The 22,313-nt window shown below is 46.9% G+C and overlaps 1 protein-coding gene and 1 pseudogene across 1 annotated transcript in view; one reads left to right on the top strand and one right to left on the bottom strand.

Moving 5' to 3' along the window:
* Positions 1-20,408, top strand: part of DOCK8 (dedicator of cytokinesis 8) — a 226,633-nt gene extending 206,225 nt beyond the window's left edge. The window contains exons 44-48 of the mRNA XM_064580028.1: positions 2,537-2,773; positions 5,231-5,374; positions 7,079-7,185; positions 18,771-18,941; positions 19,378-20,408. Coding sequence (XP_064436098.1) covers positions 2,537-2,773; positions 5,231-5,374; positions 7,079-7,185; positions 18,771-18,941; positions 19,378-19,438 — 720 coding nt within the window. The 3' untranslated portion in view covers positions 19,439-20,408. The remainder of the gene's footprint in view (positions 1-2,536; positions 2,774-5,230; positions 5,375-7,078; positions 7,186-18,770; positions 18,942-19,377) is intronic.
* LOC123849532 (small nuclear ribonucleoprotein G-like) lies at positions 10,614-10,807 on the bottom strand (annotated as a pseudogene).
* Positions 20,409-22,313: the final 1,905 nt, after the last annotated feature.

The following is a 22,313-nucleotide window of genomic DNA, read 5'->3' as shown; positions in this document are numbered from 1 at the left end:
ATGCCCTCTCCTTGTGGAATCAGGGCACGTCCCCCAGCCTCCCCCTTGCCCAGCAGGTCTATATATTCACCTGTCAGGAAGCTCCACAGTGTCTTGGTGTTCACAGTTTAATGTCCAGGCATGATTGATTAACTTGTGGGCCACATTACCGAACTCAAGTCTCCAGCCCTGCCTCCCCGCCCTGGTTGAGCCCAAAGTCAGCCCCGACTCCCAACCCTCTAATACGTGCTTGGTCTTTTGGGTGACCGCCCCCATCCTGGGACCCACCAAGCTTGGGTCACCTCATTAAAATAACAAAGACGCTCCTATTCCTCAGGGCATTCCATGAGTTTTGGAAGCTGCGTGCTAGCAAATGCAAAGACTAGATATATTCCTTAGTGTATCACGGGGGGGGGGGGCTGTCTGCCTGCTCAGCCCACCTCATAGGTGTGTACATGAGACTGTGTAAGCTGCTGGGAATAATGCAAGTTCAAGGTATTTATGAAACGCTAGGGCCCAGAGGAGCGTTTGCCATTTGGCAGGCCTGGAAAGTGCAGAGTCCAAACTCTTCCCTCAGTTCTGTCCTCCAGGATGTTAAGGAGATGATGCAAGTAGGGAGGAATTGACCAAATGCAAGTTTGCTTTTCTCCAGATTTTGAAAGACTTGCTCACTTCACACATCTTCCCTAGCCCAGGCCTACGGTGGTAAGTGTGGTAGGAGTTGAGCAAGGCTTCGACAGAGGTGTCAGAGGTCCTTGGATGATAGGCGTGCACAGCACATGCCGCGGAGAGTCACCCTTGTCCCCAGTGACGCCCCTGACACGTGGTGCGCTTGTGCCCTCTTCTAAAATGCCCAAGGCCGGTGCTGAGGGTTTTAAATGACACGCCAAACCCAGAATGACAGCAGGATTTCATCACACTAAATAGTGATTTATAGGCTGAGGTCAGTGTCGTCCCCCACCCTTTCCACTGGGTGGGTATTACAGAGCCTTTGGTCACTGTCATTCTTTTTTTTTTTTTTTTTTAAAGAGGCCTTCTTTTATTTATTTATTTATTTATTTATTTATTTATTTATTTATTTTTATTGTTTCTTCCTACAGCACATTAGTGTATTTCTTTCTTTTTTTTTTATTCTTATGTTAATCCCCATACATTACATCATTAGTTCTAGATGAAGTGTTCCATGATTCATTGTTTGTGCATAACACCCAGTGCTCCATGCAGAATGTGCCCTCCTCAATACCCACCACCAGGCTAACCCATCCTCCCACTCCCCTCCCCTCTAGAACCCTCAGTTTGTTTTTCAGAGTCCATCGTCTCTCATGGTTCGTCCACCCCTCCGATTTCCCCCCCTTCATTCTTCCCCTCCTGCTATCTTTTTCTTCTTCTTCTTTTTTTTTTTTCTTAACATATATTGCATTATTTGTTTCAGAGGTACAGATCTGAGATTCAACAGAAGAGACCTTCTTTCTTAATAAGTGCCCTGTTCAGTGTGTGTGTGTGTGTGTGTGTGCACGCGCTCGAGCGTGTGCATGCATTTCTAAAGGAGGTACCTGCAGTGAAATTCACCTTTCTGATGTTGAATTCTCTGAGTTTTGACAAACAAGTGTCACCACCACCAGGAAGAGTTCCATCACCCCCAAATGTCTCCCCATGCCTCTTCCTTCTGCTCTGAGCCCCTGACCATCATTGATCTGCCATCTGTCCCTGTAGTTTTTTGCCTTTTCCAGAAGGTCACATAAATGGAACCCCAGACTAATAAGCGCAAGCTCACAGTCCTTTGAGTCTGGCTCTGTCACTGCGGACAGTGCATCTGAAATTCCTCCATGAGGTAGTCCTTCTCTTCCTTTGTCCTGCAGAGTCGTATCTGTCAGCTGGCTGTACCACCATTTGTTTATCCGTTCCCCGCTGGAGGGATGTTTGTGTGGTTTCTAGTTTTTGTCTATTATGAATTCTGCTGTAGACATTGTGTGCAAGGTTTTTGTGTGAACGTAAGTTTGCATTTCTCATGGATGCACACGTCAGAGCGGGATGGCGGGGTCATATGGCCAGTGTCATCTATCTGTGTAAGAAACAGCTAGCCTTATGTTAGAAGGGGCTGTCCCACTTCCCACTCCCACCATCGGTGTGTGAAAGTTCCAGCACCTCTCCGTCCCTGGCCGTGCTCAGGACTGTCACTTGCCTTCAGTCTGGCCATTCTAAGTGGGCAGCGGTCATGGGGACTCCAAAAAGGAAAGCTTGTCTGTTCTGAATAGCAGTTCGTGAACTTTCGTACCAAGTTTCAGTTGGACCAGTGAGGTCAGCTTGGAGGGGCAGCTGGGAGACCTGACTTCACATGGGCACGCTGCCCTGTCCTTCTCACCCACAGCCCTTCGTCTCCCTGGGGGGGCAAAGCAGGGATGGCTGACGTCTGGCCTGATGCACTCAGCTTCTGTGGCCTTGGGGTGCACACAGGGTGGGTGCAGGGCGCTGTGTCCCAACATGCCTCCCCAGTACATCCTGGGTGGTGGCTTGCAGACGAGCTCATCTCCTCCTTCCCCCACCTTTTCCCCCTCAGGCCTACATACAGATCACGTTTGTGGAGCCCTACTTTGATGAGTATGAGATGAAAGACAGGGTAACCTACTTTGAGAAGAATTTCAATCTGCGGAGGTTCATGTACACCACCCCCTTCACCCTGGAGGGGCGGCCCCGGGGAGAGCTGCATGAGCAGTATCGGCGGAACACCATCCTGACCACCATGCACGCCTTCCCCTACGTCAAGACCAGGATCAGCGTCATCCAGAAGGAAGAGGTAATGGCCCCTGGAGCCAACGGGCTCAGGACTGAGGTCACCACTGAATGCCTGAGTCTCCCTCCCAGGATGACACTCACACCTCCTCCGAGCTCCTTCATGGCAGACTGGAGAGAAAACCAAAAAAAGGGACACACTGGAAATATTATTGTGGTGGTTATTCTCTGACTGTCATGGCGCCAGGGAATACCATTTAGGCAGCCGTGCACTTCATAGCATTACTTTATATTTAAATATTTTACATTTTGAAGTTGTATCTTTAACATAAATAGAATGACAAAATTACAATATTTAACATGTTTATTTCATGATATGCTTACTTGAAATATATATTTAAAATTTAAATATTTTATATTGAATTTTTATATATTTGGAAGCTTACAGGTGATTCAGACAGAGTTGTTTTATTAGTTATTAGAGACGAGGAATAGCAAGCAAGTAGCCCCACAAGTTGGTGGTGAGCTGGAAGAAGGGCCCCCTGCAAGATAGGCAAGGAGACCAACTGACTTCTAGTCCCAAATTCCTCCTGTGACATTGCTCAAGACACTTACTTTCATTCAGCTTTTCTCATCTATACACTGACAGCGAGGACCCCTTTCTCTTCTCTGGTTCTCTGTACAGTAGGAGACTTTGAATCCATTGTAAGAGGACTGATCAAGAAAGCGTCTCAAAACTAGACATAGTACAAACATTTCATTTTACTTTAAAATACATATGTGGACATTTATTTGTCATTCAATTTATATAAGGCCCCAGCCTTCCCTGTGATTTGGGGTTGGGGGGTCACAATTCAGCATTGTCTTTCTAGTATAAGCCCCACCCTTAATACACTGTCCATAATTTTCAGTTTTCATTTCTATATAGCAGAGGAGGAGCTTAAAGATACTTGCTAAACAATATGAGGACAGAGTCCTTCTGGATTTTTATGACTTGCTTGCCCCTAGCCTTTTACAGTTGTCTTGCACACATCTAATATGGCAGGAATCTTTATAGCGACTCACTTTTGTGGTATCTTGCCCCAGCATTCAGCTTCGTGTTCATAGAAACAGTTCTGTTTCTTTCCACACCCACAGTTCATCAGTTTGTGCATTACTCAATTAGATGAGGTCATTCAAATAACAAGCATAACAGGCATCATCAAGTCGGTGAATGCGCAGAGCTGAGCTGTGAACGGATGCCTCATGGGGCAGGAGCAGAAGTGACTGAGCTCACTGCCCATTGGCTAGGGTGTCAGCAACCACATCAGAGAGTGAGCTTCACGGACATGAGAGAAATCCAGGCTGAGTGACTCAGTTAAGGAGAGGTTGGTTTAGAAGGCATCTATTATATTTCTTATTGTTTTAGACTTTTGAACACTAGGACAGGTAGGCATAGGACAGAAATAAACTCATGGTTCCAGTAAGAATCCCCACAGCATTTCTTGGCCATATCTCCCTTTCCCGAGAACCTCAGTGTGTTAGATCACTAGGACTGTTGTAACAGAGGACCACGGGCTGCATGGTTGACATGGCAGAAATGTATTGTCTCATAGTTCCGGAGGCTAGTGACCAAATTAAGACGTTGGCAAGGTTGGTTCCTTCTGAGGGTTGGGGGGGATGGATGTGTTCTGGGCTTCCCTCCTTGGCTTGTATATGATGATCTTCTCCCTGTGTCTTCACATTCTCTCCCTCGACATGTGTCTCTGTGTCCAAATTTCCTCTTCTTATAGGGACATCCATCATATAGGGCCCATCCTAATGACCTCTCTTTAACTTGATTACCTCTATAAAGACCCTATCTCAAGTAAGGTCACATTCTGAGGTACTGGGAATTAGGACTTCAGTATATGAAGTGGGGGTGGGGGGAGGATAACTCCACCTACAACATTTAAGAAGGACCCTACCCCAAACCTGCAGAACTTGGCAACCAGGAGATTGACCCTTAAGAGAATTCTGTTAATCAGGAATTCATCTTCAGGTTGAGCTGGAGAAGGTACACATGATGCCAAAATCATGTGTTATGGTGGAAAGAAAAATCTTGAGTGCTGTGCTTCTTACACCTTCTCCAATTATAAGTCAAGTAACTTGTTTAATAATTGGTAAGGAAACTTAACAGGGTAGAAAGAACATGGATTTTGAATGTCGACATCATTGTGATCAAATTCTGAGCTCCCTCCTTACTACCCTGTGTCATTTGGTGGCACTTCCTGAACCTTACAAATCCCTCTTTGGATGTAGAATAGAGAGAATACGTAGGTTGTTTAAAGGAGTCCATGAGAAATGTCCACAAAGTTCCCCGAACACAGTAAGTGTTCAAGAAATGTTAGGCCTTTCCTTCCTCTTAATCTATCCAGAATATTTTAAATACTCTGAAGGTATCCTTACCTGCTTCTTCAAATCCGGTCCGTCATAGCCCCAGGTTTGTCCATGGCTTCCAAGACTAGACAATGACTTCCCTGCACTTCTGTCTTGTGTTCAGTTTGTTTTGACACCAATTGAAGTTGCCATTGAGGATATGAAGAAGAAGACCCTGCAGTTAGCGGTTGCCATTAACCAGGAGCCCCCTGATGCCAAGATGCTTCAGATGGTGTTGCAGGGCTCCGTCGGAGCTACTGTAAATCAGGTGAGCAAGACTGGCTGCTGGCAACTCCTCTGGTCCTTGTTACTTGGGGTTTCATTATATGTCTACACCTCCTTCCTTAAGGTTGATGAGGAGTCTGATCCACACATAAATGGTATCCCTGAACTTAGACCCAACACTTGTGAGGTTTAGAAGACTTTGAGGAGGGCTCTTCACATAACAACCGTGGTAGAAAAGAAGTCCCAGGGGCACCTGGGTGGCTCAGTCGGTTAGGCCCCTGCCTTGGGCTCAGGTCCTGATCTCAGGGTCCTGGGATCGAGCCCTGCATTGGGCTCCCTGTTCAGCGGGGAGTCTGCTTCTCCCTCTCCCTCTGCCCCTACTCCACTTGTGCTCTCTCTCTTTCAAATAAATAAATAAATAAAATCTTAAAAAAAAAAGAAAAGAAAGAAAGAAAAGAAGTCCCAGCCATGAGTAGACCATGTGTAAGGGGCACCATTTTCACAGAGAGGTCTTCACTTTGAGGCCAGACCTGGCAGCATGCTCCAGATCTGGCTCCTATTGCAGAGGGCTTAGTCATGCCCTATGTAGGCAAGGTTGTTGCAGAGCTTGAGGCCAATCTAAGAGTGTCTGTAGGAGAGAAGGGAAAGGGTCTAGGACATGCAGCCCCTGGGTCAGTCACCAGACGAATCCAGCATGCTCTGGGCCTTGCCAGCCAGGAGTGATCAGGGACCAGGCTTCTTGGGGCACTTCAGACCAAACTGGATATTCTCAAACCCCTTAGAATCCTTACTCCCAAACCCGCATGTAACTAAACCAGTCTCAGATACAGGGAGGTGCTAGCCTCATACTTTCTGTCCAGTGGGCATCCTTAATTTCAGATCCAGATCTGCTCTTGTCTACACCTCCACTCAAAAACCCAGTGAGTATCATGACTTTTTCCTCACTCACCACACCTGGACTTCCCTGCAAAAATTGTGTCCAGATAATATCAAGGGAACAGAAATAGCACAGAGGAGAAATGACTATTATATTTCCAAGATCAGAAAATAATTAGGAAGTTTTGCTTTAAGTCCCAATCCTTTAATGAAAATGGAAGACTTTGTGAGCCCATAACCATGTACTGTGCATATCTCTAACACAAGCCAGCAATTACACAAAATGGTGCCACGACTAGGGCAACTAAATAAGTGAATATGAAAGGATGAATCAAGACAATCCTCAATTTTAGAAAAGCAACTCAGATCACATACCCTGTGATGCAGTAGTATTACCTTTACATACAAAGAAGAGCCTATTATTAGTAGAGCCTATATTAGTAGAGCAAGAAAATACATTTGGGGGCAGCTGGGTGGCTCAGTCGTTAAGCATCTGCCTTCGGCTCAGGTCATGATCTCCAGGTCCTGGGATTGAGCCCTGTGTCAGGCTTCCTGCTCAGCGGGGAGTCTGTCTCTCTCCCTCACCTTCTGCCCCTCCCACTCCTGCTCTCTCTCTCCCTCTCTCCAATAAATGAATAAAATCTTTTTTAAAAAAAGAAAATACGTTTATACTTCTGAGTATTCTCCTAAATGTCCAGACTCCTAAGAGATCAAAGTTTCCTGAGAAGTTCAGAACCTTCCTTGATTTTTTTGTCTTGGTCACACTACCTACAGAATTAAACGTCCAAACTCAGAAGTCAATCCAAGATTTTCTCCCAGGTAATTTAATTTTCTTCCCAATGTCATATTGTTCTGTTCCTTTTTCCATCAGGGACCACTGGAAGTAGCCCAAGTGTTCTTGGCCGAAATTCCAGCTGACCCAAAGCTCTATCGACATCACAACAAGCTGAGATTATGCTTTAAGGAATTCATAATGCGGTAAGATGGAATATGGCTGGGAAGGCAGCAGAGCGGTGGTTCTCAGAGAGGGGTCCCTAGACCAGCAGCTAGGGCATCACCTGAGAACTTGCTAGAAAGGCCAGTTCTCGGGCACCAACCAGGCCTACGGAATCAGAATTTCCAGAGGTGGATGCCGGCAGTCTGGGTTTTAACAAGCCCTCTGGGGATTCTGATGCACCCTCACGCCTGGGAACCCCTGCAGCAGACCAGCCTTATGTGTACTATTAAGTAACCGGCATTCAAACCGTAAAGTGCTTTCATGTTTATCGTCTTGTGTGCGCCTCACACATCACACCGATATTACCACCAGCCTCATTTTGCCAAAAGGGGAAACAGAGGTTTGGAGATGGGAAATGATTTTGCCTGAGGTCACACAGCTAGTTAGTAGGAGAGCTGAGTTCAAATCCAGAGCTTCTGAGCCACATAGCGCACATCTCCATTCGTGTGCTGACCGTCCACGATGCTTTCAAGTCCAAGAGGGTGTTGGCATTGGTTTTAGAAGTTTTAATATCACATGATAACTTATTTGTAGAATCTTTTATTTTAAATTTTTTTTAAAGATTTTATTTATTTATTTGACAGAGACACAGTGAGAGAGGGAACACAAGCAGGGGGAGCAGCAGAGGGAGAAGCAGGTTCCCCACTGAGCAGGGAGCCCGATGCGGGGCTCGATCCCAGGACCCTGGGATCATGACCTGAGCTGAAGGCAGACGCTTAACAACTGAGCCACCCAGGCACCCCTTATTTGTAGAATCTTAAGAATAGACCCTGTCTCACATTTGGTGAAGGCAATTCTAACACTGGGCTTTTTCAAAAGTATCTTCTCTCTGGCAGTTCCCATCATCAGACAAGCTTCTGTGGGCTGGCATCAGGAGCGGCCCGTTCAGGCTGCATAGGAACAGGTCTTTGAGCAAGGTCTTGCAAACTGTTGCAGTACAGACGGGTACCGTGGGGTCCCCTGTGGCCCTAAAATGAATGTTTATGAAGGATGTGATGACCTTTTACCCATGACATCAGGAAAATGTGAACCAGTATTTCTTTTCAACCTTAGAGCAGCATATCAAGTGTAGGAATGACCTCACTTGGCAGATGGGGAATAAAGGAGGCTAAAAGTGAAAGTTTGCTAAATTCACTGAAAACTCATCAGCGTGCCAGTGTTGGGTAAGATGAGAGCTCCCTCGCCTTCCACAGGCTCTGGTGAGAGGTCTGCAGACATGCTGTATATGGAGACCCGGTCTGTGGGCAAGAACCCATACACACACGGGGCACATACACAGAGATTACATTTATTAATAGTTTGGCATTTGAATTGCTTCCTGTATTTGAAAGCAATTCTGACATTACACAAAAGCTGCATTTTGTTGAGAAAAGAGAGCATTTTTACAGAACAAAAAAACTAGGAAAATACTGTGGGAATTTTTTTTTTTTTTTTTTTTGGTGGGAATTTTTAAAGATCTATTTCCTTTCCACTTATCTTCATTTAAAATTATTTCGGGGGAGAGCTGGGTGGCTCAGTCAGTTAAGCGCCTGGCTCTTGGTTTCTGCTCAGGTCATGATCTCGGGGTCCTGGGATTGAGACCCATGTAGGGCTCCATCCTCAGTGGGGAGTCTGCTTCAGATTCTCTCTCCCTCTTCCTCTGCTCCTTCCCCTGGCTTGCGCACGCTAAAATAAATAAATCTTAAAAAAAAAAAAAAGAAATAAGGTATGGTTGAAGGCCCCTGAAGTTGGCAGTGGCCTAGGCCTCCTTGGACCTCTGAAAGGACCTCTGAAATGTTTAAAGAGACAGTACGACCCGGGTATGGTATCCGTTGTGGGAAGACAGGAGCTCCCGACAGCACCCGTAGGTGCATAACTAAATACCAGCACAGTGCAGCATGCGCTACCCACTGCCGAGAGCGCAGGAAATACAGGGCTCCAGAGTTCAGAAAGGAACGGTCCATTAGAGGCTAGAAGGCTGGAGAAGCCTTCACTTAAACTTCGTCTTGAACATTTAGGTAGAACAAAGGGGGCGGTCCGAAGAGGGAGCCAGGCCTGGTAAAGCAACAGACCCTGAAAACCTCCGGGACGCCTCTGGGCTCCTCTGAGTCAGCAAGAGCAGTGTGTTCCCGGGAGTCTGCTAGGACAAGAGGAGAGATGAACGACAGCCAGATTGGCAGATGGAGCTCTGGACAGAACCGAAGTGTAAAAGCAGGTTGGGGAAGAGCAGAGGTGATTTGGTTCCCTAGTCTGTAAATCATACCCTCAAGACAGCAGGAGGCGAGGAGACCTTCCTTTCCCCCGATTGCTTAATTGCTTCTCAAGTCCCCTCAGCAAGTTGCAGGCTTTTAATGGGCAGAGTCATTATTTTGTCACATTATTTGCTGCTGGGTATTTCCTCCCGGCTCTCTGCTTCCGACAGCCAAGGTGACACAAGAGGGGAAGATACTGGGGGGTGGACAGCTCTTGGGTTTCCCTGTGAGTGAGCTCCCCCTGCTTGGCAGACTGGGGCGGCGGGTTGATAAGCCCGGATTTCCAAGGTGAACAAAAGTGAGCCTTCCGATGCCTCTTTGCTGAGCGCGGAAACGTAGGCTTGCCAGGTGCCTGCTGTCAGGTCCTGCCCCTGGGCGGTGGCCTTGGACTTGGCTGTCGCGGCACCAGACTGGCCACGGGGGACCTGGCAGGCCGGCCCGCGGCGGCTGATGCTCATCCAGCCAGTTGTCAGGTCGAGACCTTGATCCCCTCCGGTAAGAAAAAAACAAAACAAAACAAAAACCACCTCAGGGTGTCTGAAGCCAAGATGGAGAGATACCCCATTCTCTTTCATTCCTCTGCTCCCCAAAGTACTCAAGCTATTTTAGACAGTGCCAGAGCTTCCAGTCTGGGTTTTTAAATTTTCTTCTTACCTTTCTGCCTTAGCTCGGGCTGGTGTCACCAAATACTGTGGACCGGGTGGCTGGACCAGCTGGGAAGGCTCAGAGGAAGGTGCTGGCAGGCCGGGCTCCCCGGGAGGGCTCTCTTGCTGGCTGGGCCTCCTCACGGGGTAGAGAGAGGAAGAGGAAGAAAACTCTCTGACAAGGGCACTAATCCTACCCCATGGGTCCCATCCTCAGGGTAATTTACACCAAAACACCTCTGAAAGGCCTTACCTCCAAATACCATCACGTGGGGTGTTAGAGCTTCAACATAGGAATGGGGGGGGCAGAGGACACAAACATTCAGTTATAACATTACCTGAACGCTCTCAGCCTTACAAAGCCTACGTGATCCTTACATTTATTTACTTATTTTTGACTATTATAAAAGTTTATTTAACAAAAAAGTTCAATATGAAAATGCACACGACCTGATTTTTATATTGTAGTAAAACAGGTACTGTGGAGGGGACATGTGGAAGCAGTTGATTCCTTCTGATGAACACACCCATTGTTTATACTCGTTCCAAGGCTTCCAACGTGATGAGACTATTTCCTCGTGTTACCACCATTCCAGTATTGTTCTGTTGCCCCCGGTTGCCATCTGCACACATTCATCTATCACAAGACTCATAAACAGATCGAACCCCCGCAATATTCCTTGGACATGTCTGCCACCATGTAATTTCAATGATAATTTCTTGCCCATAAATGTTTTCAACTCGGGAGGGTGAGCTTTGCTCAAGGTGTCTACTCGGCGAGCTCAAAGATGCCTCCCTTTACGTTTATTTTTATATTGAAATAAAAGACCACATCCTCCACGGCACCAGTCACAAGTTGTCTCTAGGAGAAATAGTTTGAGATACACCCAGACAGGCTCCTACCACACGTATGGTCACAGAGTCAGGACACGGAGCGTGGAGCGGTGGTGTTTGCAGACTGCAGTGAGGGTCTGTGAACAGGAGGGAGGGAGAATCTGCCCAAGGGGCCAAAGGAACACCAAATGCGTATCGTGTGGGTAGAAACAGAAGCAGGAGGTAGGAAGAGATTTGAATATGTGATAGGAAAACAAAGCCTTAAATATCATGAGGGGTTGCTCTGCAGCAGGTCAGTAGGGGAGGACAGAGGAATGACTTCTGTCACTTTTCTAGGGTCACAGAGACCTGATCAGTGGGCTAAGGCTGCTAGAAAACTGAAAGCCAGGTGGAACAGGTTACACTTCAGGCCCGTATGCAGGTGCATACCACCCCCCCACAAGACACACAGGGCTCTGCCCCTCCCTCGTGCCTCCTGCAGTGATTCTGAACAAAAAAATATCCATTTTTGTTACAGTGTGATCTTTTCCTCCTCTCTCAGCCCACCCCATCCCCCAGGTCTCATGAGCCAGCTCCTGGCCCTCAGGGCTGGTCCATGCTCAGGGACGGGGCACCATGCCCGAGGGTGGCTGGGGCTGATACTGGATTAGAGAATATTATAGAAACATGTGAACCCCAGGACTCTGTGACTCTTCAGGAGAAGCCCAGGGCCTGAGAGGGGTTAAGGTCAGTGTAAAGTGATGCAGGCATAAGTCTGATCTGGTGAACCACCCCCCTGTGCCTGGATTCTAGGAATCTGCTTCTGGGTGTCAGATGCGAGTCTGGACACCTTCCCAAGCCTGTAGCCCCAGTCTAGCCCCCCCTTCCCACATCTGGCAATAGGATGAGGAGAAGGGGCCACTGGACCTTCTGTGAGGGAGGTGGCCACACAAATCCAACCAGGGGCGGTAGAGGTGACTCCAAGGGGACAGCAGGACGATGCTGCCCCTGGTCTGCCCTCGGGTGTACTCCCTACCCCCACAGCGCTGCGTCCTACAGCAGTGGGGAGCACATAGGATGATGCCTTTCATTAGGCCATAACCCCTACTTCGCTCCCAAAAAGCAGGTAGTGTTGACTGTGAAGCCCTCCCTGGTGGTCATCGCTTAGCTAGATCCTCACACACCTGACACCATTTCATCCCCATAAACCCACTTTACAGATGAAGGATATGAAGTTGCAGAAGGTTATAATAAGCCCAAGGTCACACAGCAAGTAGGTGGCAGAACCACGATCGAAAGTCTTCACTTGGGACAGGCTGCCCTTGGGTGTGGGGTCCGGCCAAGGCCGGCCAGGGAGGGAGGAAATGAAGGGGCTGAGTTGGAGAAAACCACCGGGGAGGGGTGCCTGGCAGAGCCTGCCCCTGCCCCTGGTGCCCTGCCCCTAGATGATCCCTCCTTGCCAGTCCTCGGCTTCTCTCGTATCGCTGTCAGATCTCCCCACTCCAGCAGTCCCGCTTCCTTCCTGGGCCCGGAGTGGAGGTTTGCTAAAGAGGTACCAGCAAGAAGCTGAGAAAGGCAGAGTACTCCAAACTGGGGCTCCAGAGAGAATACCTTCAACTTGAGACCAAGGCCATATGCCTGGATTCTAGCTGGAAAGGCCATGTCTTCCCAGGGGGAGTATGCGGTGTTGCAATTAGCAGTGGGCTCCTGAGCCAGGCCGCTGGGCTTCACGGACCCACCGTGCCTTAACTAGCTGTGTGACCTTGGGAAAGTTACCTGGCCTCACTTTCTCCAACTTTAAAATGGGAATTGTAATCGTAACTCTCTCTTAGATCTGGTGTCATGATACGATGAGGGCTTGGCACTTACTAAGTGATCAATCAATGTAACGTCATTTGGTGGGGCAGAGACCAGATCAATTTGAGGAGGAAACAGAAACTTAACCATCTGACTTAAATATAGACATTGTCCACCCATGACTTGGGTGCTTCTATAAAGTTTGTACCATAAGACACAGTGGGCCGAGGACACATGAACTGAGGACTGGCAGGTCTCTGGATTTGCACCTGACTCTGCTGTTCCTGCAGGTGTGGGACTCAGGACAGGGCATTCCATCTCTGCATTTTTTTTTTTTTTTTAGATTTTATTTATTTATTTGACAGACACATTGAGAGAGGGAACACAAGCGGGGGGGTGGGGGGGAGAGGGAGAAGCAGGCTTCCCGCCAAGCAGGGAGCCTGATGCGGGGCTCGATCCCAGGACCCCAGGATCATGACCTGAGCCAAAGGCAGACGCTTAATGACTGAGCCACCCAGGTGCTCCTCTGCATCTTTCATTAACCGTGAAAAACCAGGGACAGGAATATAAACTCTTTCGTACTTCATCATTCTCATATCGATCAAATCATTTCTGTACTCAGACTGGGTCTATCGGGAATCATAACCATAACAACAATAAGTGTTCTTACTTGAAAATTCTAAGCACTTTATATGTTTTCACTCATTTAATCCTTACAAGCACAATAAGGTCAGCTATTATTATCACTTTCATATCACAGGTAAAGAAACTAAGGCATGAAAAGGTTAAGTGCCTTGCCTAATGTCACAAAGCTGATACTCCGCAAAGCAGGATTCAGAGTTGAGCACTCAGGCTCCAGAGTCTATACTCCTAACTACTATGCTGTGCTGTTCTCTTTAGGAACTGTGTTCAGTTGCTCATAACAGAGAACAGAAGTAAGATGGCTTAAATAACATAGAAACTTATTTTTTTTCTCCTAAAATAAGATCAGAGATAGTCATCCCAGAACTATATCATCAGTGACCCTGGCTCTTTCCATTCTTTTCTATGCCATCCTGATTATAGTGCACCCATCCTCATAGTCACAAGATGGCTGCTAGGGCTCTAGCCATCGTGACCACATCCCCGGAAAGTATCAGGAGTAGAAATGAGGAAAGAGCAAAAGGCTGTGCCCCTTTAAAGAGCTTTCCTGGTGACTTCATTTTGTATCTCATCAGCCATCCCTATCTGTTAAGGGAGGCTAGGAAATGTCACTTCCCAGGGAGGCTCACCAGATGGAGTTCTGTTGCTAAAAAAGAGACTGGATTGAGGAAGGAACTAGCAATTGTTGGCCATCCCAAGGGACTGATGTGGAGGCTGTGCTAAAGGAGCATCACAGAGGAGGGAGGCCAACAGATACAGAGATGGAGGGCTCCCTGACGACCCTCTCTGTAGGAAAGATACCTACCTCCTTACAGAGAGGCCCCTGCAGGTGACTGTCTACCAAAGCCAGGAACCACGTTCTGGAGTTAAAATTTCCTTCCTCTCAGTCTGGTTTCTGTGGGATTCTGAGTGCTGGAAACCCCCAGGCACGTCTGCTATAAGAAAATGCTTGTGTTCAGTGACCTTATCAACAGAGGGGGCAACAAAAGGCGGGGGGGGCTCTGGAATGCTGGTGTTATTGAGCTAGAGCAGCACAGTCTATTTCTGGACCTGATGACAATGTGACGATAAGGCCACTTAAACAATTATTTGCATTGTAGGTCTCTGTTGTGTAGATTTCCCAAGAGAAATAGCTGTTCTGGAGACGGTCGATTTCGTGCATGGCTCACTTTAGTTTATGGATTTAAATTAACATAATGATGGAGCACCTGCTGGCTCAGTCCGTTAAGCATCCAACTCTTGATTTCAGCTCAGTCATGAACTCAGGGTCGTGAGATCGAGCCCGGTGTCAGGCTCAGTGCTGAACGTGGAGCCTGCTGAAGATTCTGTCTCCCGCTCTCTGTCCTCCCCTCCCCCCATGCTCGCGTATGCTCTCTCTAAAAATAAATAAATAAAAATAAACCCAAAACCATAATGGAAACTATTTTAATTTTAATAAAATCTATATTATATAGGGGCACCTGGGTGGCTCAGTCAGTGAAGCATCTGACTCTTTTTTTTTTTAAAGATTTTATTTATTTATTTGAGAGAGAGAAAATGAGATAGAGAGCATGAGAGGGGGGAGGGTCAGAGAGAGAGGCAGACTCCCTGCTGAGCAGGGAGCCTGACGTGGGACTCGATCCCGGGACTCCAGGATCATGACCTGAGCCGAAGGCAGTCGCTTAACCAACTGAGCCACCCAGGTGCCCCAGAAGCATCTGACTCGATTTCAGCTCAGGTCACGATCTCAGGGTTGTAGAGATCAAGCCCGGTGTCAGGCTCAGTGCTGAACATGGAGCCTGGTAAAGATTCTCTCTCCCTCTCTCTGTCCTCCTCCCACCTCCATGGTCTCTAAAAAAAAAAAATTAAAAAAAAAAACCATAATAGAAGCTATTTTAATTTTAATAAAATCTAGAGTATATGGGGGCACCTGGGTGTGGCTCAGTCGGTTAAGCATCCCACCCTTGATTTTGGCTTAGGTCATGATCTCAGGGTTGTGGAATTGAGCCCCATATTGGACTCTGTGCTCAGCTCGGAGTCTGTCTTCTCCCTCTGCTCCTCCCCACCCCTCACACACTCTCTCTCTCTCAAATAAATAAATAAATAAAAATAAAATCTTAAAAAAAAAAAATCTAGAGTATAGAATCCAAATGGGGGAAAGGAAGAAATACAGAAAATGTATATGAAATAATTCATAAGTTATAAAATTTGTTAAAATATAACTTCATATTACTACTACAACATCTGAAAAATTTTCACCCCACCTATTAATATATTTGTCTTTGTAAAACACTATGTTCATCTATTGCTTCGCAACAGGCTACCTCAAGACTTAGTGGCTTAAAACGACATTTAATTATTATGTATGTGGTTCTAGGGGCTGGTGGGCTCAGCTAGGTGGTTTTCGCCCGGTCTCTCGTTGTCACCCAGACAGTGGCTGGGGCCTGAATTGCCTGAAGTGCTCCTCAGTCATATGTCTGGTGTCTGAGCTGAAAAATCCTTAAAGAGCAGGTGGTTCCGGACTCCAGAAGGCACGTGTCCCAAGAGACAGAGCCAGGTAGAAGCCACACTGCTTCTTTTACCTAGTCACAGAGCGCGTAAAGCCTTTAACCATGTCCAGGACGCATGGTACGCCATCAGTGTATGTCAGCTGGCTCTTGTTACTTCTGAGCACGAAGACTAGGGAGAGTTTAGTTCATTCCCCCCAAGTTTTCAGAGACATTCCCAAGGATGCAGTCAGCCTCTGTGGGCCTCCTGCAGTCTGCCGATCTTGCAAACCCAGGCCTTAAAGTCATCCTGAAACTGATTTTATTTTGCACATGGTGGTAGCTCGTAACTGTTAGTTAAGAAGCAATAGAAACGGAAGGGATGATGGTGATTTCTCAGGATTCAAAGGTTATAAACCTCCCCTTCGCACCCCTTCTTGAAAACTTTGATATGCAACCTCAGAGATCGTACAGTTTGCTTCAGTTAACGTCCAACTTAAAAGATTGGTGAAGATCCAGTTAGGGGAGTTCTTTTGGTTTCTGGCTGAGTTAAATCAAATCTTTTTCTGCCGGGGGCTAATTGTGTAGGAAAGCTGTGGTCATGGGTTTATTTCTGCTTAGTCCAGGTAGGTTTCCCCTGTCCTGTAGCCACGTTCCACCCTCTTCACCTTCGGCTGTCATCATGAAAATGTGTTCAGTGGTAATACCAAGGATTTGGGTCACAAGGTCTGGGTATCCCCATGACTTACCCCAGATCTAACCCTGCTATCAGGAAAACAGTTTAAACCACATTGATCACCAGGATCCCATTCACCTATAGGGTAATAAAGAATTATTACTAATTTTTGCAGGTCAGCTAGGTTTCTACCATTATGGTGTCCCTTCAAGGTTTGTTGATTTGTTAAGTTCCCTTAGGTAGCACAGTGTAAAATAAAAGGCAGGACTTTATCATGTTTAAATATGATTTTCTTCTTTGGTATGTAGCATACTCTGTGGGAGACCATGAAAACACTAGGCTTAACTGTCTACAAGTTAGGTCACCACAATGAGCTTTAACAATTTTCTCTCTGACGCTTTGCAGTTTCACCATGGTGGAGCTCCGTATGGATCTGTTTCTGCCAATGAGGGGATTTGCGTCCGTTTGCAATTCTGGAAAATTATCAGCTGTTATCTCTTTATATATTGCCTCTTATTTTTCATTCCCTTAGGTAGTCATTTAGATGTGGGTTGGGCATCTCCACTATATCTCCAGGTTCTTTTTTTTTTTTTTTTAAGATTTTACTTATTTATCTGAGAGAGAGAGAAAGCACTAATGGGGGGAGGGGCAGAGGGAGAGGGAGAAGCAGGCTCCCCGCTAAGCAGGGAGCCCAACGGAGGGCTTGATCCCAGGACCCTGAGAGCATGACCTGAGCCGAAGGCAGACGCTTAACCGACTGAGCCACCCAGGTGCCCCTCTCTCTCCAGGTCCTTAACCATTTTTTTTTTATATTTTTAATTTTTAAAAAAATTTCTTTGGTGATTTCCTTAGATCTGTCATATAGTTCGTGTGTTCTCCATTTGTGTCTGGTTTATTTTCTAACCTGTCCATTGGGATCTTTTTCTTTATCTTAGTGACTCTATTTTTATTTCTGGAAGTTCCATTTGGTTCTTTTCTGAAGTTTCCCTGATCTCTTTTTTCATACTCTTTCATCACGAATTTTATACCTTTTTTTTTTTATTACATCTCTGTATTAACTTTGGTCTTTTATATTGTTCTGTCATCTCGAATTCTTAGTGGGCTGTTTCTCCTGCTTGTTGCATCTGTTGGTCCTCTCCCGTGATGATTGTATTGTGAGCTTATCTTTGGGAAGGGTCACTCTTTCTGTGGGTGGCCCATGAGCCCTGATGGAGAAAGTGTTTCTCCAGAGCAAATTTATATTAATTTCTGTCCAAGCCCTGGGGATTCCAGTCACCTTGGTTGCTTTTTAATTTAATTTCTTACCTCGGAGCACTCACCACATAGCAGTATAAATTTGTAACTCATACCCGTGTGTGGTGCAAACCTAGAATTTCAGCTCTTAAGGTGACTTTCTTTCCCAGTGATGGCCCCAGACTGTTAGCAAGCTTTTATTCCACCTCTCTGGACAGTTGGCAGTATTTTTCTGGGCCCCCTTCCATAAATGGGGTAGCAGCTTTTCAAGCCCCTGAACTATATGCAAGTGGAATATTCAGAGCCCCACTTGGCCCTTGGCTGAGGCCACCTCTCCTGTCTCGTGTGGGCTCCCAGCACGCCACACCTCCCCCAGCCTCCAGGACCCCTGTGCAGTCTTGAAATTCTAACGGGCACGTCTTGGGACAACTGCCATGACATCAGCTCCTGCTATCACTCTGATTTGGATTTTTCTCCTCCTCTCTGGCACCTGGGGCTTCCCTTTCTCCTACAGCAGGTGTTGGCTGCACTTTTCAGCTCATCTGTGTGCATGCGGCAGGAGGGGGGCTGAGTGGCGTCTGCTCGGTCTACCAGCTTGCCATAAGCCACAGTGAGTGTCTTGTGAGCAGAACAATGACCCTGAGTTTGGATCCCGGGCTCACCGCTTCCTCACAGTGTTATCTTGGGCAAGTGACCTAACCTTTCTGAGCTCCAAGGACAAAATGGAGATAAATACAGACCTCCTGGGTTTGTTGGGAGAATTAACCAGATAATGCATGGAAAACTCTTCGTATGGTGCCCGGCACGTAGCAACTCAGAGCATCAAGATCTCTGGGCCACTTTTCAAGAACAGATTCCTGGGTGTTACTCCTTAGGGATTCTGATTCCTTAAATCTGAGGTACAGTCCAGATGTCTGAACTTTGAAAGCCTCCACAGGCAATCCTGATAGGCTACCAGGTTTTAGACACTCTTGGAGGTACTCAAGAAATGGTAGATAGCATCTAAGTAGCTCAAACTCCTGCGAAATACCACCTCACTTCCCGCCCCTGATGTTTGCATCTCAGGTGCGGTGAGGCCGTGGAGAAGAACAAGCGTCTCATCACGGCGGACCAGAGGGAGTATCAGCAGGAACTCAATAAGAACTACCACAAGCTGAAAGGGAACCTCAGGCCAATGATTGAGCGGAAAATTCCAGAACTCTACAAGCCGATATTCAGAGTTGAGAGTCACAAGAGGTGAGTTCAGGGCAGAGGAGGCCTCTTCCTGGGGGATGAAGGACAGGGCTTGGGGCCCAGCGGGTCAGGGCGCGCTCTGCTACACTCGGGAGGCGCACAAGCTCAGAGGACCGGGAGTGCACCCGGGGTCAGAGAAGCCGCCAGAACCCGATCTGTCCTGCCTCCATCCTGAGTGCCTTCCACTCCCTCTACCTTCTCCTTGACCTTCCTGGGGCCCCTTCATGTTGGCCTTCTGCCCGTGGTCTTCCTAGAACCCATTTCCTCCTGTGTTTTTTCTGGCGCTGGTGTGAAGGGATCTCAGGACCTTTGCATATTCACTAACTTACTGAGTTGCCCAAAGTCCTTGTCCTTTTCTGGTGGGTGATTCCCCCCCCCTTTAAAAGTTTAATTGATCTTTCTTACCTCTGTTTTCTCTCTCTCTCCTTTGTAATTTCAGAGACTCCTTCCACAGATCTAGTTTCAGGAAATGTGAAACCCAGTTGTCACAGGGCAGCTAGGAAAAGCTGTCCTCACGCATGGAGACTGAGGCTCTGTGACCCTGGAGAAGTGCTCGCTGGTACTTAAAACACAGGACATTTGCCGAGCAGGATGGACTGCATACTGCCTGACCGGACAGCACTCTGGAAGCCTTAGAATCCCAGGGACCATGGGAATTACACCCAAATGGGGTCTGATCAGGTTTTGGCCCTCCAGACTGGGGTTAATGGAGGGTGGTTAATCAGGGGAGCCTGTGTATTTATCAAATCATGGCTTTTCACAATATTGTACAAAACAAGGCTTAAACAGCATCTCCTGCTGAGTGGTCGGTCACTCTCTACAGGACAGATGACTTCCTCTGGCCGTATTTGGATTTACGGGATAAACCCAAATTGCCCGGCGGAAAATGGAAACGTCCGCCGTCCCATGCAGAGTGAACGTCACGCATTCCCTGTTTATGGGTGAGGAGGGTGGGCTGGCAGGACTGCAAAAACATGGTGAATAAATCCGTGAGGGGAGGCCTCACTAGAAATCTAAAAATCATGATGATGGTTGGAAACTTGGAGCTAGACGATTTATTTGTGAACTCGTTACCTTCTTGGTAACGGTGGACTAATTGTTGTATAGTTATGTTTGCCTTAAGTTACTGTGTGTTAAGTTAATTTAACAAGCGTCTATAGATGAGGACCCTGGACTCACTGAGTTAGGAGATGCGCGGTACTCTGCTGCATTCACTTCAATTCAGACACTTCTGCAATACTTTGCATTTTTTTCTTCTGCTCCTTCTCGCTCACTCTTTTTCTCCTCCCGCCTGGGACCAAGTTTATTTTTGTAAAAGGACAATAGCTCTGCTTTCATGTCAGAACACCGTGCCGTCCGTCGGCCTATTATATTGGCTAGAGTAGACTGAGCTTGGACTTCTTCTGGCAATGTACTGTAGGACACAGATGAACAAAACTGTGGCTTGAGAATTAAATTATATATTTTTAATATGCCTGATGCCCTTGAATGGTACTAAAAATGTAATAAGAATGGCAAGCGAAATGTTTCCCTTTGCAACTCGTGTTTTTTATTTTGACACCTCTTAACTTTCACAAAGCACTTCGGAGGAAAGGAAAGAGTCATGGGCCCGGTCCTCCACACCAGACAGTGCTGTCCCAGGGCATGCCTCTTATGCGGTATTTAATTTGGTGTTTATAAGAGAGAATTTCATTTGGATGATCCAGAACTTCTTATGCAGGAATTTATATTCTGAAAGAGATCTTTTTTTTTTTTTAAAGCACAAAAGCTTACTAGTTTACATGGCAAACTTTTTGGAGTCTAGGCATTTGGGGAAAGGATTCTTTCTAAAGTATATGATACATTTAATTGCTTTCCTACCTGAGTACATATGATATACTTTAATTCCATATGCTGTTTGGAGTCTTCTGTGTGGGGGCTACTGGGTGAGACTGAGGTCCGATAACATTGTCACCATCCTCCAAACCCTGCCAGCTTAGCGAGGAGGAGCATCTCTGTGCATGTAGCCACAATACAGAGCAGACTAGAACAGGCAACAGTCCCTACAGAATGTAACCTTTCATGAGGGACTCAAGGTTGGGCATCAGTCACTCGCAACATCTATCATATTTTGCCCTCAAACAATAAGTGTTAAGTGTTAAGCGCTAAGCAAATTAGCCTGGGTGGCTCAGTCATTTGAGCGTCTGCCTTTGGTTCAGGTGGTGATCCCGGGGTCCTGGGATCAGCCTGGCGTTGGGCTCCCTGCTCAGCGGAGACCCTGCTTCTCCCTCTCCCTTTGCCTCTCTTCCTGGCTTGTTCTCACTCTCTCAAACAAATAAATAAAATCTTGGAAAAAAAAGAGTAAAGCAATTTAGGCCTTTTGGTTTTCTAAAAATTAGAGAAACCTGACATGCCACGATAGCATCTTGATTTTACATTGGAAAACCCTTCTGTGCAAGGGTTTTGGAGGAATCCTCTGATTAGCTCATGCTGCCTCTCCTTTGGCAAGGTCAAGGGTGCAACTGTCCCTGTCTCTTAAGGATCTCCAGGAAGGGGCACCTGGCTGGCTCAGTCGGTGGAGCATGGGACTCTGGATCTCAGGGTTGTGGGTGCGAGCCCCACCCCCATGTTGGGTGTGGAGATTGCTTAATAATAAAATCTTTTTTTTTTTTTTAAAGATTTTGTTTTTATTTGACAGAGAGAGACACAGCGAGAGAGGGAACACAAGCGGGGGGAGGGGGAGAGGGAGAAGCAGGCTCTCCGCAGAGCAGAGAGCCCGATGCGGGGCTCGATCCCAGGACCCTGGGATCATGACCTGAGCCGAAGGCAGACGCTTAACCGACTGAGCCACCCAGGCGCCCCTAATTTTTCTTTTTTTAAAATTTTTTTTTTTTAAGATTTTATTTATTTATTTGCGAGAGAGAGAATGAGAGACAGAGAGCAGGAGAGGGAGGAGGGTTAGAGGGAGAAGCAGACTCCCCGCCGAGCAGGGAGCCCGATGCGGGACTCGATCCCGGGACTCCAGGATCACGACCTGAGCCGAAGGCAGACGCTTAACCAACTGAGCCACCCAGGCGCCCCAATAATAAAATCTTTAAAAAGAGAGAATCTGCAGGAAGATGAGACATATGCTGCACAGATCTGATTGGGCTGTCACGCTTTGCACGGTCTTCAAGTCTCTAATTCTATTCCCTAAGGAGTCCTTTCCACGACAGTGGGTTTGTTTTAAAATGAAAAACTTTTAGAGCCGTCATTGATCGTTGTGGTTGCAATTATGTTTCCAAAGACAGGGAGCCTTTGTTTTGCCCTGAATGTATTTTTAAATGCTTGTTATCTCAAACGGTGTAAAGCCAGTCCGAAGTATCATTTTACAAACAAAACACCCTAAAGGTTCTA

Source organism: Mirounga angustirostris, unplaced genomic scaffold, assembly GCF_029215605.1.
Source record: "Mirounga angustirostris isolate CCGP_5_RB_7025 unplaced genomic scaffold, mMirAng1.0.hap1 SCAF_15, whole genome shotgun sequence".
NCBI lineage: Eukaryota > Metazoa > Chordata > Mammalia > Carnivora > Phocidae > Mirounga > Mirounga angustirostris.
Note: the sequence above shows the minus strand (reverse complement) of the source record. Positions and strands in the feature narration are given on the sequence as shown.